The 19,993-nt window shown below is 45.3% G+C and overlaps 1 protein-coding gene across 2 annotated transcripts; it reads right to left on the bottom strand.

Moving 5' to 3' along the window:
- Positions 1–14,776: 14,776 nt before the first annotated feature.
- LOC143349769 (uncharacterized) lies at positions 14,777–19,869 on the bottom strand. 2 transcript variants are annotated; one of them, XR_013080990.1, is made up of 4 exons: positions 17,795–19,869; positions 17,398–17,722; positions 15,790–17,060; positions 14,777–15,653 (listed from the first exon to the last, which is right to left on the bottom strand). XR_013080990.1 is itself a non-coding variant. In XM_076781277.1 (4 exons), exons 1-4 carry the CDS (start codon positions 17,892–17,894, stop codon positions 15,596–15,598), a joined length of 1,677 nt encoding a protein of 558 aa, XP_076637392.1. In that variant the 5' UTR covers positions 17,895–19,869; the 3' UTR covers positions 14,777–15,595. The 2 variants fall into 2 exon arrangements, 1 of the variants encoding a protein (XP_076637392.1); XM_076781277.1 differs by having other exon boundaries at positions 15,867–17,060.
- Between the last annotated feature and the right edge of the window lie 124 nt (positions 19,870–19,993).

The raw sequence follows: 19,993 nt of genomic DNA, 5'->3' as shown, positions 1-19,993 counted from the left end.
GAATCCAAGTTCCATCCATCTCCCCCTTACATTCTTAGAAACTAGGGAGATAGAAGAACGATCTTCTATTTTAGTTATACCAAGCAATTATTTTGTTGAAAGAGGGTGAAGCTAATATGAAGGGAAACGCGACGCGACGCGGCGCTGAACCGGCGATCGAAGCAAGAAACGAAAGGACGAGAGAACGAGAAGCTAAGTTAATAATTGCTTGGTATCGCGGCCTTAAAAATACATTTTTTCGGCGATGTCCTCTGCAAATCTGCACCTAAACTGTAATCTAATTTAAGAACATAGAAAAATTAAATCATCTGAAACAGAATTAAACAGAATATCACATTAGAAATTTCCTGACATTGGGCATAATCAAAATGGCACAAGTCAACACATCATAATACAAATTCCTTAAAATTACAGGTAATCAAAATGGCACAAATATTTCTTAATATTGCGGATAATGAGAATGGCGCAAGGATTTCAGAAACAACGTGTCACATGATTGATAATGTGATATTGAACGATTATAGCAAACAATTACAAAAATTGTCTGACACCAAGCTGAAGGACCACACAAATTTCAGAGGAACGAACCGAATAAGATAAGAATCTTACTCTCATTGACGTCAACAAAATTTATGAGATAATAGAGAAACCAATATGATACATGAATGAATACAATATCATCATCATGTTCAATGTAGCAACCATACCAATTCGAAAAATAATACGAAAGTAATCAACATAAATCAATGAAATAAGCAAGTACAATTGTAGTAATAATATAAACGAGTGAAATGGACTTACTACTTGCTGTCAGTACATAGGATAGTTACCAGTGGGTCAGGCCAGCTGTAAAGAAAGAAAATATTCATATTATAGCAACAGCAGATAGACAGGCAAGGCAAAAACAGTTCGTTGAACCGAAATTGGTATCAAACGATAGAATAGAAGAGGGGAGAGAACTTTTAAACAGTTCTTACCATTGGTCATCACCGTCCGGCACTGGTCAGTAGTGGTCAGTAGTGGTCAGTAGTCGGATCTGCACTGGTCAGCACTGGTCAGTAGTGGTCAGTAGTGGTCACTCCTGGTCACTCCTGGTCACTCCTGGTCAGTCCTGGTCAGTCCTGGTCAGCCCGATTCACTAATGGCCAGAGGTAGGCCCCCGAATACGCGAGACCCGACCCCCCTGGAAGTTCCAGGGGTACTGAAAGATTCCTCGCCAGTGTGTTCACTTATGCCCCTCTCTAACATAATGGAAGAGTGGGGAGACACAGGTGATGACTCTTTGATCTACAGAGAACTATTTCGATTCATCCTACCTCCTGGTCATTCCTGGATGTTTCCTGGACCACTACCCTCGATGTCAACCTCACTGTTGGCCATCGATGACCATCAGCTAACCATTGCTGACCATCGAATAACTACTGACCTATGTACACCATCGCAAAGTCGAGGATTAAAGTCTTCCTACGAGGATCCCCTTACAATTCGATACACGATCTTTTGCAGGAATGTATCTTATGTTACGAGACACTCATGGTATAAAAATTGGACACGTATTTCGATGAAAACTAGGAAATCGAGGATGGTGGATGAAGTTATCCTGATTTCCAGCGGACACTCGCCATTGCCCGTCGCATTATTTACAATATACGCGACGAAGATGCAATAACTCGAGTCGAGAGTCCATATCGCGCGTAAATAAAGGCTGGCAATCACGTTTGGTAATCCGTATCGCGGAAAACGATAACGGGAGAACGGGTTATGGAGCGAAAAAGGCGATAGTCGCGGGTGGGTCGACGCGACCTGTCGCGACACCGGGTACCCGCGAGTTTGAAAGTTAAATTTACGAAAGGGGGACGTTTCACGGTTGCGCCCTTTAAGGCAATATCCAGGGCAAAGTACGCGCTAGTAGGCCATTACAAAGTTATAATAGTACAGCAACCCTCTTACGATGTTCCGGAGCCCCGGCCAGCCGGCGTTTTGACTTTAAAATGAAATAGTCGGCGCGACGCGCCTCCAGCCCCCTCGCGAACCCACCCCCACCGCCCCTCGTCCGCCAGTAAACGTATACAACGGAAGTTCCCGCTCCTTTCGAGCGGCCATTATACAAAGTGGAACGTTTTTCCGAAAGCCACGGGCACCGAGCAATTCCCAATGGCCCGTATAACGCGAGGATTCGCCCAAACGACCCCCAGGATGCTCGCGTCCGGCAGTCTTCGAGATTCTAATTGCAGATCGCGTAGGGGGAGGCTCTGGATACTTGGCAAATTTCATATATCCTTTGCTCCTGCGAGCGGAACCCAACTTGTTGCCCGCCATACTCGTTGGTACCTTCAAGGGATCCCAAGCATGGACAAAGGGGGATGATTTCGCACTCTGCATCTCTATTGACGCAGTATCTAGCTAGACGATTTATTTCGTACGAAAATACGGAAATAGGCTTTGTGACGCTCTTAACTGGTGGAGGAAGAGGCTTCTTGGTCGTTTTTCGTAAAAAGAAACTACCCTCGAAATCGTAGTTATGCCAAATAGTGGTAAAAGTTTACCGATTTAATGTTTTAAATAAATAGCTTCCATTAAAATGTTGAAACTGGTGGAGCAACAATTTTAATAGACGATATTCGCGATCGAGGACGAAGAGGAATTTTCAAATATCATATAAAACGAAAAAATACGGAAGCGTAGACCGCCAAAAAGACTCGAACCGCGACGAGCGCAAGTCGGAGGATCCTTTGAAGCGGCAAGGGCAAAAGTAAGTCTGCTCTCTGAAATAATGATCCCGACGTGAAATATACACGTCTGCGGTAGGTCGCGGGTTAGGGAAGAGATATTCATTTCACGCGTGCCTGCGTGTAAATGCGAGAGCACATTCAGGCCCCGTATATCATCCCTTTCGAAGGACTTTAAATCAACCTGGAGATTGAATGACCCAACGATTCGAGGAGATACCGCGGAATTTCAAATGAAAATGCGCGCCGCTCCTCGAACCTTTGATACATCGAACCCCGGAATTTTTGCCCCGTTGAAATTTCGATGCCGCGCCTCTTTATTCGCGAACATTTTTCTATTTTTTTTTGTTTTTTTTTTTACGTGATTAACGGACGACGATAATGGACGATCGATTGCATTTGAACGAATTCGATTACGCCCTCGATCGGAATATAAACGCGGATTAATTTGCGTCGCGGCGAACAGGAATCGATTCGAACGTTTGACGCTAACGTCTGTTGTCAACAACTGGAAAACATTGAACGAAACGATACCGGTGAACAAAACGCAGACCTCGTTACGCGAACGCTCGATGCGCAAGATTATCGTCACCGACGATCACGCAAGATTACACGGTGTAATTGATGGACAATTTTGACGAATTGGGGCGTTTCGCGTGCCCAAACTATCGTTCTCTATTACTGGACCGGTTTTGGTAATTTCATCGTGATTTATGATTGTTAAAATATTATTTCGTATTCATTTTGTCGAAACTAAAACCAGTCGATAACTATTAAACACCAGGGGCGCGTTATTTTTAAAGAATAGCGTTGCAAAGGGTTGCAATGCCGTCGGATATTTTATAAAATTCGGGAAAAAAATCGAAAATTTCGAAAACGGTCATCTTTCCAAGGTCCGATGGGGGTGCATTAATTACAGCCAACGAATCCAATTAAATCCAGGAGCGTCGTGAGACCCGCAGAGACACCACCCATCCACCGCCATTTTGTGGTCCAGCATGAAACGAGGGGATAGAGCTGGTAGCAGCGAAGAGCACGCCGCTCGGGGAGTAGGATGGAGGGCTTAAAAATATGATTTTAATACCGCTGCTCCGGGGGTCGCCGTATATCACGCTTTTGTCCGCCTACTATTGTCTCTACGCAGAACCCACACTCTCTCAAAACCGACGACCCCTTCCTCCGCTGTCCACCTCCGTTCCAGTCCCCTTTCGACGGACCTACCTACGCCCCCACACCCCCGTTCTGCCACCCCCATGCGACGTGTCACGCGTGGCCGCCGGTCTGCAACGACCGAAATGCGCGTAATTGAAAATTTTCCTAGTATACTGTCGTTCCGGGGGAGACCAGGGAAAGAACCCGTCGCACGATTAATCCGCGAGGATCGGAGCTGCTTCGTGGACACGGTTTCACCCCATCCCTCCGAAACAGTTACCTTCTCGTTCGATGAAAATCAAAAAGTCGTAATGTCGAGCCAACCTCCTGAAATCGAAATGAAAAAGAAAGAACAACCCTTAACCGATATCGCGAGGCATTTGGACGCCCCCCAGAGACTACATTCATTTTATTCGTTATTAATAAGTTGAAATTTACTTTATCTTGGGATCAGTTTCTTTAATCCCCGTATCGTCGCTCCAAGAGAAATTCTATTAACCGAAATAAAACAGCAAACGCGAGGCCAGAAGGCAATATAACAAGATATCTGGCGAGACCTGCAGCGAAACGAAGGCAGAACCATCGGGATCCCTTTGCAACGGTTCCTGGGCATTAAGCTCCCTTGGAAAATGAATAAAAATTACATCCGCGACTCTTTAAATTCCACAACGACGCGCTACAAGGAACGAAACTACAAAAGCAATCCCGTTTCGCCCGGTGTTCGTTGCAGAAAAGATTAACCCGTATCGGCTAAGTAAGAACCGTGACGTTTCTTCTTTCTCGGAAGCTGAAACGACGAGACCAATCTCGAGGACCGCAAGCCACCGCGCTGAGAGATCCGCGTCTCGTCGCAGCGTTCAACGAGAACATTTCAATTAATCCAGATAAGAAGGATGCAACATGGAATGGGGGGATCGGAGCAACCAGAGGGCAATGAAATAATATCCTTTGGACGTAATCTTTTCGCCACGGATGGATGTCTAAACGATTGCTGTACGGAGAAGGTAAAGATATTTGTGGCGTCATCTCCCGTACTCGTCGCCAGAGGGCTACGCTCTTGTCTTTCTCGCAAGCGCTCGGTCGACTACCCAATATCCTCTCCTTTCCTTTTTTACCCTCCTCCAAACTGGGTATCAGAAACCAAAATTAAGTCTAAAGCAAAGATTCTTTGAGAAAACAACTCCGTAACCCTTTGTTTGCACCATATTTCTTTCTGCGCTAATAAGCAATTGACCATCCCTGCAACGCGACGCGAAACATTCCCTCCAATCTTCGAAATGTGTTCCCCGGATGCAGCGGGATAAAAACTCGGCAATTTTTCGCTCGCAATTGATTTTGACGCCTAAATTCGGTGAACAAAGGGACGAAGGGAAAGAGAGGGACGCAAATCAGGGTGCATTACGCCGTTCGACGATACGAAACTTTGAGTTTCCGTGGAGGGGAGAACGAGTCGACGCACCGTGCGAAACAGAAGACGAGATGAACGAGCAAAAGGGAGGAGGGTTGGTCGAGGGAAAATAATTTCGACCATGGAGCGCAAACCCCCAGTACCTTCTGCGTGGGACGTTTGAAATTTTTAAAATATACAGATTCGTCTCTGCTCGCCGTCGACTCTAACTGACTTTCCGTCCCTTTTCCCCCTACGCCTCCACCCCCTCCCCCTCCGTCGTGTTCTTCTCAATTCCGATCCAATCCGAATATTGCGCCGGGGCACTCCTGCGAACGAGCGAGCCAAAAACAATTTAGCTCGCGCGTAGCTTCCTGAAAACAATGTTGCGGACGAAAACGGCTGCGGGCACGCTGCAATTTCGAGCGTATTTTCTAGCCATTCATACGTCGATAGAATGGAATATTCACGGGGCAGAATGAAAATTATTTAGATACGCAACATCGCGTAGGGAATCTGAACCGCCCGGGATCCGAAAGAAGAACGAAGTATCGCAAAATTTCAACCGATTTTGATCGATTCTTTAAGCAAAAAGTATGCATTGGACAGATATCTGTAGTCAAATAAATTTTAAACGATATCAAAACAGTTATCCTTTGACGCTGCGTGCGGACAGTTCCAGCACTCGTCGGCAGAGGGCTACGATCAACTTCCCTCTCTCGCAAGTACTCGACTGACCATCGAATGTTCTATGTCAGCTGTTTTCTTGAAGCTTTATTAGTTTACTCGAATATCTTGTGTACAATAATGAATTGCAATAAAAGTACGATGGGTCAACGGGTTGAGAATCCTTTAAAGATTGCCGTAACAAATGATTTTCCATTATATACTGTCCGCGTCGTTCAGAGTAGATGCTCCAGGAAATAGTAAACGGGTTTCTTCCTAAATGAAAGTAATTATGGCAAGTATTATTTGGCACGGTGGAAGGATCGCATGGCGTGCACCGGATTCTCTATTTAATTTCCTCCGAAAACGTCACGAACTTCGCGTTAGCGAGAAGATTGTATCTGTAAGTCGCAAGATAAAACTATTTTCGGAGGAAAATGCACACGACGGCATCTTCCTCCTCCTTTGACCCGCGTTCTGTGAAAACGACTGTTCATTACTCTGATTCGCTATTAAATTTTCTTCAAAATTAGCCAGCTTCGTGAATTATAAATACCCCAAATTATAACTGGGATGCTGCCAATCAAACGCTCTCCATTATGAGATGCTTCGTTATTTAATTATATAAGCAAACACTAAGAAAAAAATTCGAGAAGGTGCTGAAATTTTTCGGCGAAAAAAAAATTTTTCAAATCGTTCTGGAAAAATTATTTTCGATTCCGGGAGTCAAATACAATCACTTTTGGTCAATAGACATACCCTCGAAATCCTAACCATTTTCGAGAAAAAAATTCCTTACCGAAAATCTAATGTCTGACCATACGTTGATATGTTTCCCTGAAATTTCATGCGTATCTTTAAAATGCCATAACTCCTGAACGGATTGAAGGATTTTAATGTTTAAAAAAGCAAACTACGCGTATTTTAATGAAGAATATGTAGAAATTCTAACAATTTTGAAAAAGTTGTTGCTTGACCCCGTAAAGTGAAAAAAACCCCATAAAAGTGGTCCAATTTTCAAACGACCATAACTCTTACAATTGTGAATGAATCTCATTGAAATTTAGTCTGTTAGTAGAGCTTATGATCACCTCTAGAACCAAGATCGATGACTCGATCGATACGATCGCCAGACTTGGGGCGTTGCACGCGTTCGGAGAAGTGATCTCCCATCGTGAAACGAAACATAATCCACGGTCCGGCGCACCGTCCGAACGAAAGGGAACGTTACAAGCAGTCGGTGGACAATACACGCGTGTAAACCGATCCAGACTCACGCCTCGGTACGCGCAGTGATGGGCGTTTTCCACAGAGTAACGCGGCTGCCACGAAAAGGGTGGCTCTGCGAGTGTCGGGGACTATAATTCTGCGTTATCGGCGAGTTCACGGGCCAACGCATCTCTTCCTGGAAGAGTAGCTGATCCTACTCCGCTGTTACCACCCCGTTGCTCCGCAACCCCGACCACTCCAAAGGATCGTATGCTTTGCTAGGGATTCTTGATGTCTTCGTTCCATCGACGTTCCCGGGAACTCCCACCAGATTCTGACTTTGACCAAAAAATATTGTAAGACCCGGAAACAGATCTAAACACAAAATAGCCCATAATTCACGAACGAGGTCAGGGAGATTCTATTAACCCCTCAGCAGTATAGTGTGACGCGACGCTTCACGCGCTCGCAGACAGAGGGCTACTCTCAAATTCCCTCTCTCGCAAGTACTCGACCGTAAGCATACAAGTAACTACTCTAGTGTCGAGACTAGGGTGATGAACTCATCTTGCTCGATCACACGTTTCCCAATTAGTGAAAGAGTTCCATATGACCATCGAACGCTAAAATGCCAGACGGATGACCACGAAAGCGTTTTAACGATGACCCAGCGTCGTAGATAAAGCGACTAACGATAACATTAAAGCGACTGTCGAAGGGTAGTATCGTCCGAACGACGTCCCTCGGTGCCAAGCGCGAAGCGGAACGGCGGAAATGGTCGATTTGAAGTGACGCGGCGCGATACCCGAGCAGAAATGATTTAAGGGTTGTTATCGGGAAACGGGTCTGTGGGTAGGACCGCCCACGTCAGCGAGAAACGTCCGTATCAAATTCGGTTGCACCCTCTCGCGTCCCGAAGCCAGCCTTAACTTCGGCCTCTGCCTCACGGCGTGGACCCGGGCCGGGGACACCTTTGACCTCGTTCGAAGGGGACCTTCCTGCCTATAGTCAGTTTGCGTTTAGCCCCCGAACCTGGTCGCTTCGACGTGACGATGCCCACGCGTCGGTATTGCCGATGTATCGTCTATCAGCCGGAGTTCACGCACGATTGCCTCGAGGGGCAATGGCGAGTGATGAATCGGTGATTAAGATGAGCCGTCTTCCGTGAACGCTGTCCCCATCCTGTCTCTCCGACCGAGCAACCCCTATCGATTTCGTCGTTCCTCCGCGCTTCCAACCTTTTTCGTCTTCTAATTAATCTACTTTCCTCCTTTCAACCGTGTTGCGTTCCTCTCAGCCCCTCCGGAATTTGGATCTGTTAGAAACTAGTACTCTGTGTCGCTATAATTATCCCCCCAAAAAAGTCCTAATTGTAGATGAAGTTCGCTGAAGATTTGAAGTCTATGAAACGGGGTTAAAAGTCGAGTATATTGGGTTTGTTTGATCGCCGTCAGAGGGCGACTGAACCTGTACCTTTCTCGCGAGCATTCCACCGACCTCGATCGTAATCGAATTGCAAGTCCCCAAACGATAAATCGGTGCGAGGCAATTTGTGTTTTAATTCGCAGAGTCTGATAAAAATGCCTTGGGGGTTCGCGAAAGCCAAAATGGTTCTTGGAATCGTTGATTACCCGGTTCCCTGCGATTTCGAAGATCGAGCCGGAGGAGTTTGGCACCGTTGATCCTGGACCAACTTCCGGCGAAACGACGCCGAACGATCGATCCGTGAACTAGGAAGCGACGATAGCGAGACGAAGTTCCCCCGGCAAATTGGAAGAGCCCTACGGTAATCGCGTGAAATTGCAAGGCATCATCCCAAACGAGACCGGGTCCCACCTATATCCACAGCTCCTCCGTTCGGAGCGTACCTGTACGTGGATCGGGACGGAGTTTATATCCCGAGGAGTGCCACTGCGTCGACTAAACTTTCGCGTACGGGCTCTCTCGCCCTTGTGGATCCCTGGGCTTGACTCCGGGGTTCTTGGTTCGGTGCCACGTATCGGCATGCAAACGAGGGAGGAAACGTTCCGAATAGTTCCAAGTTACTAATGTCGAAGATGGGGAAGGTCGACAAGGCGTCCCGGCGACGATCGCTCGACCCTCGCGCAACTGCGACGGGACTCGACGCCCCCGAAACCACTGAATCGAGTAATCATAACGATTACAAAGTCTAAACGAGGCAACATTAATAGAGATGTATCCACAAGCAAATGAGGAAACAGCGTCGATCTCGAAAACGAACCGAGGATGAAAAAATTACATTTCTCACGAGCAGCTTTTCCTCGGACTCGCATTTATTCGGAATTTTATTAGTTTGCATTTACATTATCGACATCCACCGATGCATGCAAATCCATGCTCCCCGACGAATCAAAGAGTCCGTGAACCGATGTTCCCAGGCTTTGCATAATCGTTCGGAAGCCTGCGCGATTCTTTCTTCGAAGTGCAAAGCATTTTTTTAATAAAACGGATAAGATATTTTAGGCAATTGTTTTTATCCGGTAAAATTGTTATTCGCCAGGGAGGGAAAGGCGGGGAGCATCGACGAGAAATTTCGTTCACGTGTCGAGTGGCGTGCAGCGAAGAAATTAACGGACACGCGGGCCGAGCAAAAAACGAGGGAATTTTCGTCGGACGAAAGCCATCCTTTACGCGATAGAGAATAGAACGCGGGGCGAATTTATGGTCGAAGGAATCGGCCATGGAAGGTATTAACGAGCGAGGCAACTTACGGAGAAAGAAACGCGAACGTAACTTACGAACGGGACAAAATGGTCGCCGAAAGACAGCCGCGGAAAAACCGACGCGGACGCGACGCGACCGGGTTCCGTTCGTTTTGCGACCATCGTCATATTTTCCTACGTATCCGCCATTCTTGCTCCAACGGTGAGGGGGGTAAAAATTCTGTAGCCGTAATTAATCGCGTGGAATTCCCCGCGCGCTTCGAATCGCGGCAACTTGCTCCGGCGACCGGCGACAAATCTTCAAAGCGTCGCCGACGATCAATTAACCGTGGCGGATGGAACAAACGGAATTTAAAGGAGGGTTTGCTGCGCGCGAACGCAACGACGCTCTCGTTGATGGAATAAATCCTGCGGTTCCACGACGATGCGCGATACGAGGGGCGAAACTAATTTCCGCGACGGAGTTAGCTTCGCGGAGACAAAGCGCCGAGCGAGCAGGCGAAGGGAAAAGTAGGATGGGTCGAGAGGAGCAAGGAAAATTACTATAATCAACCCCAGCGATGGAGTAACAATTACTTACACAACGAGACCGTCTTTACGGAGTCAAAGGGAATCCAGGCCGCGTTCCGTCGAAGGCAGAAGCGTGTCTTCGAGGCGCGAGACCCCGACACGCCGAGATTGAGTCGCTCGCGTCGTCGACGAACGAAAACGAACGGAGACGCGGCCATCGATGCTTTCGAGGCTGGGGGAAGTCGAGACATTTGGCAGAAGATTCCAATTAACCGCGATCCTTCGTATATATTTCACCACAATTTAACCCTTCGATGGCGATTGGAACTGGGTCAGTCGAGCGCTTGCGAGAAAGACGAAAGCGTAGCCCTCTGGTGGCGAGTCCGGGAGGTGACGGCACAATAATTTTTATAGAAGATAGATGGGAATTCTGGTGTACCCCAGAATAAATTTACAATGTTACAGCCACTATACGACTGAAATTGCTATACACTGTACAGTGCATATTGATACGAAATAATTTAGGTAGAATTCTAAGTACATCGATGCAGTTTAAAATAACAGGGCACCCGATTGAAGGGTGTAGCGTCGAATATTTTGATTTAACAATTGAATTTTTATATTTTATTCGTAGTTCGACATGAAATAAGAATTTTACCTGCCCCTGTTTGCAGCAGAACCACTTGCACGGTCTCTGGGACTGGTAAGCCAACCGAGGAGATTGGGATACACTCCCCAAGGGTTCTCGTTCCCACAGGACCACCCTGCCTGAAACAGTAAAGCAACTAGTATTAGTAATCAGAATCTAAATGTACATACTCTAGAAATATACAAATAATAGTCTTCTGTTACGACTACTTATCTTTGTATCTAATTTGTCGAGCGCCATTTGTTGATTCACCTAAACAAAAAATTGCATCGATCAGAATAATATAATACTAATATAGTTTTGAGCTTACCACACGTTTCAAGCGCAGAAATAGAGAAATGTTTAGGGAAGCATCGTCCAAATTCTTTTTATTTCGAAGAACAAAGTTAGCTGCATCAATATTACGCCGAATTCCCTTCCAGCTGCTAGGGCAAGATGGAACAATGTAAATGCTTCGCGTCCGGTTTTACGAGAATTTTATGTACTCGGAGAAAAATATTAGAGTGTTATCCTTTCCTCGATTTTAAAATACTTCGATGTTCCCCGGAGATATCTTTCCTTACGAAGTTCCATTGAACGTTCGGAGCGTTCGACCGATCTACGGGGATCATGCGAGGCGAACCGGCCTTCGATCTCCTTTTCCTTTATCTACCGGGATACTTTCGGGACGATCGGACGCGGTGCTGGCTTCCACGGGTCGTGGAACGAGACGAGACACGGTCGACGCGGAACGTGACGTTTCAGTCTCCTCGAGAATTTTAATTTCATCTCTTATCCGACCGATGGAAGAAGGACGGGGCTGCAGAGAACGAAGGTGGAAGATTTAGATGGAGAGTCAACTGTGCCCGTTTGTCTCGACGTGACGAGAATGGATTTTCACCGAAGACACCGGGGCAAAGGTGATTACACGCAAAAAGTGTACCGATAAACCATCCTCACGCACTTTCTAGGAACCGGGGGCTCTTTCCTAAATAGAAAATCGAACTCTGAAAATTTTTGCGAGACTCAACGATGCACTAAAATGTTTCAAGCAAATCAGACCCTGTAAATATGTTGAAACGTTCATTTTTCTATGATTTTAAATTGTTTGGCGAAGTGGTATTTCACTTTGCGCAGTTTCTCCGTCGTCTTCGACGCCTTCTTTCAGCCCGAAGGATCGAATTAATGCAGATTTTATATTCGTTCTTCGCCTCGACGGAAAGAAAATCCTCGTTGCCGATTTCCCTCGTCCCGTTCGTCGCGAGGACGAAGAATTAGGGTTGCCGCGTGACGTAATGGACCGCGAATAGTTCGCTTCTACAAACCGAGAAATAAATCCCTGCAGGCCGTCCTCTTCCCACGTCTATCATCTACCGAAAGTCTGACGATTTATACTCAAACGTCCGCCACCAGAGGGCCACGCTCTTGTCTCTCTCACAAGCGCTCGACTACCCACTAGCTTCTCTAACTTCTTACGACCTTAAATGGAGGTCGGGAAATAAAGAAACCACTTTGAAGCTCATGCATTGCTTCCCATCGTGTAAGGATCGATGCTGAATCGCGAAGAATAGGAGGAAGAGACGCCGGAGGATTCGAAAGAAAGGGAACAACCGCGGCACAGGTGAATGAAACGAGAGTAATGCAACCAGTTAGTAAAAATTAGCATCGAGAAACCTAGGTGGAGGTGGGTTGTTCGAGGGTGGGGAGTTGCATTCCCTCGTTCCTTCGTTTCTCGCCGGTAAAATAATTACCGGCGCGTCTCTTCGCCCACTTCCTTCACCCACTCTTCTTCCCTGGCCTTTCCCCCGCCACTCTTTCCCCAGTTAAATGATTTCCGTGAGCTTTCTACCGGGTGCTACTCCGCCGCCTCCACTTCTGAAGCTGCTCGAGATGCTACAGTAATCCTGACGAACGGTCAGAGCCCGGAGGAAACGTTCTTCCCGCGCCCTCGACACGAACACCGTGGAGAACGAGCTCATACCGTCTCGACGAACTCGCGTTTCAGGGCGAAACGGCTAATTTGTTTCCTCGCGCGAAACAATGTACGGCTAATCCGAGTCCCGGGTAATCGCGAAGAAATGATAAGTAACGAGGGCGAATTTGTTTCGCGAGAGTTTAACGTTTGCTCGCGATTGATAGCCCTTATTTGTCGATCCAGCCCTTCAGGATCTCCTACCTGAACGAATCTCTCGCGCTTAAGCCCTTGACGACCGCGCGCCCGGGGTCCATCAAGGTCCCCAGCCTCGTTCTCTCGTTAATAACTCACGGACTTAATAGAATTGATGCCCGCCATTTTGAGTAATCTCCACTAACGTTCCGGGGGAGGACGCGCACGCAAATTTTAGCTATTTATCATTTCTTTGTTTCTATGAAAAACGAATCAGATTTGTCTACATCTTTTGTGTCTTCGAAATTTAAATTTAACCTTCTTCAACGTTATTCCGACTGATAATGCTGCAGAGTTTCCAAAATACTGGCGCAAACATACACTAATAGTAAGATACTCTGAAAGTGGAATCTCTCGTCCGTCTTCTTTTCGTGTTTCGTACTGATAACGGTGGGAAAAAAAATTACGCAATACCGCGGGCGGTAAAGACGAGGCGTCGCGTCAAAATGCAACTCGTTTTTTGAAACGTACCCGAGGGAATAAGGGAATACGAGCAGGAAGGGGAAGCTGTTGCACTCGCGTTTCGGTGAAGCGGGCAATTTGTTTCCTTACGAGGAGCGATGCACCGCTAATCCGTGCCACAGCCGGCGAAATTGTTGACTCTAATAAATGTGGCTCGCTTTGTTGCCGGCTTCGCGAAGAAGACGCGCTTCACCGCGAACATGGCACGATAACGCCCCGGGGCACGTAGCGACGAATAATCGTTCGTCTTGAACCCGTTCTCGGCAAACAAACGAGGGCTCATATACCAGCCGTTGACGCGGCTTAAGTTATACTGCGATGGAAAATAGAAAGCAACCAGCTAGCACTTCCACCCACGCGGACACCAACTAAAACAAAAAAAAAATCTTTGGCCAACGATTTACTCTGCGAAAATGATCTCAAGATAGTAAATTCCAGGTCTCACTTACGATTTTAATATCTTGCAGGCTCGTGGATTCACGTATACAACAGATGGACAGTTAATTATGGACAAAATAACTGTAAAGTTTGATAACATTACTAAATATATTTTAACAATAGATCGTTCTAGGCAAAAATAACCATGGTTTAGTGGTCAGAGTAGAAGTAGTTTTTTTTAATAATTTTGACAGTTTCTATTCTTTGTTTATGCAAAGTACAGACTGGGAGAATGTATGCAACGCGGCGAAGGCTTCAGTTACGAAGAGCCCTTTAATTAATTTCTGTTATTAGCCTCGATGAACGTTGGAAAAAAACGAGGAAACCCTTCCCTGAAAAAAACCGGAATCGAACTTTGAAAGAACTCGCGAACGATGAACAGATTCGATAACGTTCGGAAGAATTCGTATAACCGACGGTGAATTTATTGTTATGCATTTATTCTTCTTCGTTCTGTCCTTAATTAAAGTATTGTTCTTTAATCTGGTTTCTTTATTTCAGTAATCACAGTTCTCTAATTGAGAAAGTACGGGGCAAATATCAAACAAGAGAAGCACTCGACCCATCCGCCTTCAATGTTAACCTACTTCCGTCGAATGATAGGTCATAGGTCATCGTAACAACGTGTCAAATATTACCTGTAATCGATAATTTTACAGATGCAATTGAAGTCACGCGTATCGTTTACCTACAAAGATTTTTTGTAACTTTTTCTTTATTGCAATAAAGACGAAAGTACATAAATTCGTTACACAGTCGTGATCGATTCACGATCGTATTAACAGTAATAATTCTAGAATCGAAGTCCTTTCGTACGACGTTCGAACCGACGAATGGATCGGATCGATGTTTTACCAACGCATCAAAATAACGCACCGTAATTATTAAAACGCGTTTCCCGCTGATTGAACGCTCGTGTTTATTTGTACCGCGTCGATTCGTTATTAACCGCAGCGGCGATGTGCTATCGTTGCAAATGAAACCGATCGGTCCGGGCTATCTGTGGCGAATCGTTATCGCGATAGTTCGCGTACACCCAATTATGAACTCGCCACGGCCAATTTCATTCCCTTTTCCCTTTTACCCCGTCCGGATGTAATTTTAAACGATTCCCGATTGTAATCGCGTTCCGGTACGATTCCGGGGGTAAAAAAAAAGAAACGTTATGAGGACTGATAATAAGGATTCGTTTACGACGGCTCGTAAAGCACGACGAACGTTACCCCAGGTGCAGACGTCGTAAATATCAGTCAGGGATGTCCCGGGGCTCATGAATTTATGGACTGATCCGCGATATCGCTGATAAGAATCGACGGATGACCATCGGTAGCGTTGTACTCCTCCCACGCAAGAAACGAGTAACAAGACGGAAAGAACTCGATGGAAATAAAACTCAAAGAACTTTATTGCGACCGATCGGATCGGCTGTTGGCGTCCAAAGCATGCAGAATATATTGTTTTCTTATTGCTGACGAAGGAAACCTCGACACAGTTCCCCTAATTTTCTTGGCAGGTTGATAAAATGAGTTCTAACGCTGCACCCTTCTCAAAGCCTTGGTACAATTACGCTGCATCCTCGAGTCTGTCTCCGTTGCATTCGATGCGAATTCCGTGCCTTTCGCTGTAATAATTAAGCTTACAGTTTCATTCAAGACTTTACTATACCACGGAAATATAAGAATATATAAAACTATAAATTTATGAATTATTCTTGAGAACTGTCCACGTACAGGTTCTAAAAATGTTTTAAAACTTACTATCGGTTTAGTATCTGTTCCCATACTTTTTTATTTATCGTTCCATCTTTTAAACGTACGTTATCCAATGCTTTTACCTGCTGCGCTCGTTTTCGTCTTCCTGGCCGACGTTGTAAAACCACCTAAAAATTTTCTGAGCGTTCGCGTTCGTACTTCCGCGTTTCTTGGACTTCCCCGAACCTCTCCCGGACCTCTCCAGGATTACAATGTATTTCCAAAATCCGTTGTCCGCCGGCGGTTTCTTCGAAATCGAAGGCTTCCTTATCTTAATACGATGATCCGTGGAGTTCGGGGTCTTTTGGAAAACTCTGAAAATACCGTGCTCCCGACGATTCGGGGGCTCGCGAGGAAAACTTTTGATCGAGCCAACGACATCGTTCCCGGAAATTCCGTCCGTATAAACGCGACTCCGTTCGGTCGTACTTTTATCATTGGGCATCTCTGGGCTGCTCAGTTTTGCAAATTCGGAGAAGCTAGGACCGGTATCGTCGCCATATTTTGTCTCTTCGTCGCTGTTAACCGTGTTCCTCCTATCCTCTCTCTTCGTCGATACCTGACGATCGACGGAGGTCGTAAATCCAGATGTAAAATATTCGGTACTGTGAATGTACCTCGTAAAGCCTTCTGTAATTTCTTTTATGCTTGACTCCTTTTCCAGAAAATTACCCGTGGTACCTTTGTCTCTTCCAAAAGAATCGACAGCGTTTTCGAAGGAGTCGCCTGTACCTTGTGTTTCCTGTAAATTGTTTTCCAACATGGCCGTCGTCGTGTGGACGTCGCCAAGAAGGATCGTTCCAGAAATGTCGGGAGTAAAATATTCGGTATTATTATAAATATTCCTATCTTGTATAAAATCACTCGTGACAAAGTTCGCTGACAAAGGTCCTCCATTGCTCTTGTTATTCTCCAAATAATTATCCGTTTCACCAGTTACGTTCGTGGGAACAGTTACAAACGACTCGATTCTCTTTTCTTCCGCGTCGATTCGTTCGCTCGAGTTGCCAACAGGTGAAGATGGGACTGTTGAAGAACCGTCGTTATGCATTCTACCAGACGCCTCGCGTTTACTTTCTTCTCCCGTTACATAGGGACTCGTGAATGCGGCTCGTTCGATTTCGGTCGCGTCGGTGGATTCCTCGATACCAAGGGCGACGGTCGAAACGGAACTTTCCGGAATTTCATGCATTTTCCTTGAATCCGTCGTCGGTTCGCCGAGTTTCTCCGATTTCTTCTCCGAGTTATCGCTCCCGTACGCTGACGGGACAACGGTGCTACCGACATAATTCAAGTAAGTCACGACGTGTAAAGAACACCCTCGCGAAGAAGAAGAAACCTACTTGTCTCAAGATACAAGATGTGTCACGCGACTGGCTCCGACTGTGTCGTTAAAGAGATAAAACTAGGTTTTGCGTTGTTCTATATCGCGCAAGAGAAACGCTGTAGCTTAAAACACAGACGGTACAAAGATAAATGTGTTTGCAAGAATACACGTGCCTGACTTTCTGTTTAAACGATTCTAATAATTGCGTACTGGCGCTTATTATAAAGAAAAATTGCACGACCCTTCAACGACACAGCAGAAACTGATTGCGATTTACTCACACAAACCTGCTCGCAGTTCGACAGACGGACTTCGCGATATCGAAATGGCCGTCGGTTTGGGAATAAGCGATCGCCAAGATTTTAAAAAGACGATCGAGTTTCTCCTGTAGGATGGAATTCTGGGGTTGTGCCCTTTTCAAGAGCAACAGTCTCGCCCAATCTGACTTCAGAGCGCCAAAGGGCAACGCCGTGGCCGGACATTCGGACTCTGGGATCGTCGTATCGATCGTCGCGTTCTCGAGATTCGACAAATAATCCTCGAGCTCGTCGATATCGAGTTTGGAACAATCGTCAGGCGCGGAGCTTGCTTCCGCGAGGGAATCCTGATACTCTGTGCACAATTTTCAATTTTTACGTTAGTACGCCGACGATACAGCTTGTACGGAATAACTATAACACTTACTGCAAAAGGCTGAAAGGAGCAAGGCTAACGAAAAGAGAAGCACGCGTCGAGGCACCTCTCGCGACATGATCGCTGTGCCGACTGAAGTGTTGGATTCCATTTCGTCGGAATCGGCACATTTCTAAGCGCAAATGTCTGCGAATTTTTGCCACGGTCGACGAGTTCTAATCGAAAGTTACCCTGTAACACTTTTCTGATCAAAATGAGACTGAACGATTGAGATTATATTCAATAAATGTTTTTACTGGTTTTAATGTTGTGACTGGTCTTATTCTTGTCAGAGAAAAGCTGCAAATATGAGCAAACGTCTCCAGCCCCGAGTCTTACTGTATTGTATTGTGAAATTTATTTTTACACTAAAGATTACTAAAAAATTCTGTCACCAACTAAGGTCGACTCTAATAAACAGTGTCTATTATAATATACGGAACGTTTCAATACCGAGATTCGACCCGTTTGTCGTCCGCGTGGAAAACGTTCTCACGCTGCGCGGCCACGAAATGGAAGAAAAATACAGGATGTTGTTAAATCGTTGATACAAACTATTTTCATACTTTCAACCGTATTTACAATGTTCTTCGACCGCAAAACGGAAATAAGTTTGCAGAAAGAAATTGTATCGTTACTTTATACGACTGGAAACGAAATATCATAGCCGTTACAAGTTGTTTGCAAAATTGATGTATTTTGAAACTTCTGGGACGAAAAGGCTCTGAAAATATCTGTTTTAGAAAAGCTCTGACTAAAATCTTTTTAAGGATCGAAACAATATTATAACAATTATGAATAAAAAAGGTTCCTACAACAGTTTTCAACCTTTGGTTCGCATCCAGGTCCGTTTCCTTTTCTCTAGAACATGCAAGAAATGATTGCATTCAATTTGCAATGTAATAAGTCACCGAGTAATATTCCTTATTATTTTTATATTTATTATCATCATCATGATCATCATTAATATTAATATTAATATTCTTTATCATTATTGTTATCATTATCAGCATCATCATCGTCGACATCATCATCATAATCATAACCAGCATCATCATTATCATTATCGTCGTTATTACTATTATTACTATTATAATATTTTGCTCCACAAATATAATCGCGCGCCTTATCTATTAATATGTGTCTAAATTTGTATCCTTTGTTTATTTGTTGGTTGTTTTGTTTGTTTGTTCGAAACCCTGAGACTACGATTCTACCGCCACGGCGAATCGATGAACGTACACGAAGAAAATGGTCGTTAAAGTCGCGGTAACACACGACCCTCGGAACCGACGCGTTCGTGTCAGACTCGTAAAAATATTTCTTTCCGGCTCCTCTTTTCCTTGATCGCGCGATGAACACGGAACAACAACCGTACCGAATGTTAACAGTTCTGATATCGAACATCGGTCGAAAGGAATTCAAAATCAAAGATCGATCGACGAGCAGAGCCCTCGACGCGACAACGACACGCACGCCTGGCAAAAATTGTTCTTAGGCCTCTGAAAGAAAGAAACACAGAAATGGTTCACGAATCGACGACACGTGCGGATGGAATACGCGTATAAATGTTTAAAAGACGCAAAACTCGATGCATCGAACAACGCGTATATCACAGCTGTATAGAGAAGCCTTATTTACTTGGCTGGCAAACGAAAAAAAAAAAAGAAAAAAGAAAAGAATTGTACAATCGACGATTTCACGAACGAGACAAGCGTACTAAAACATTCTCAAAACATCAAACCTGATAAACTACGACAAACGTTAACACACAAATTTAGCGAACGGATGGTAAATCGCCAAAAATTTCTCGCAACAACGTACGACCAACAGATATTACGATGATCGGTCCTTCTGGAGCTTACATGGCGAGAATCAACGCAACGAATAACACCGTTTCGTAGAACGGAACGAACGACGACAACCGTTGCAGCGATATGAAAAGTACGAGATTGCTGTTCGCATGCTCCCGCTCGTATTCGTCGCGTCGTCTGATTCGCAAATGAAGGACGAACGTCCGTGCCGCAGGTAATCGTGAAAGAAACTGATTGGAGGAAGGACACGCAATGCGTAAAGCGTCACACTGTGAACTGTTTTGCATCGTATATTTAAATGCAGTAGGATTAAACAAAGTTTCGAACGGGTAGGAGAACGAAGATGTAATACAGAAATCAAAGGAAACTCAAAGGGGACGTGTCGCGATCATGCCGC

This window comes from Colletes latitarsis, chromosome 14 (genome assembly GCF_051014445.1).
Source record: "Colletes latitarsis isolate SP2378_abdomen chromosome 14, iyColLati1, whole genome shotgun sequence".
In the NCBI taxonomy this organism is placed as follows: Eukaryota; Metazoa; Arthropoda; class Insecta; order Hymenoptera; family Colletidae; genus Colletes; species Colletes latitarsis.
The sequence above is the reverse complement of the archived record's forward strand: the minus strand, read 5'-3'. Positions and strand labels throughout refer to the sequence as shown.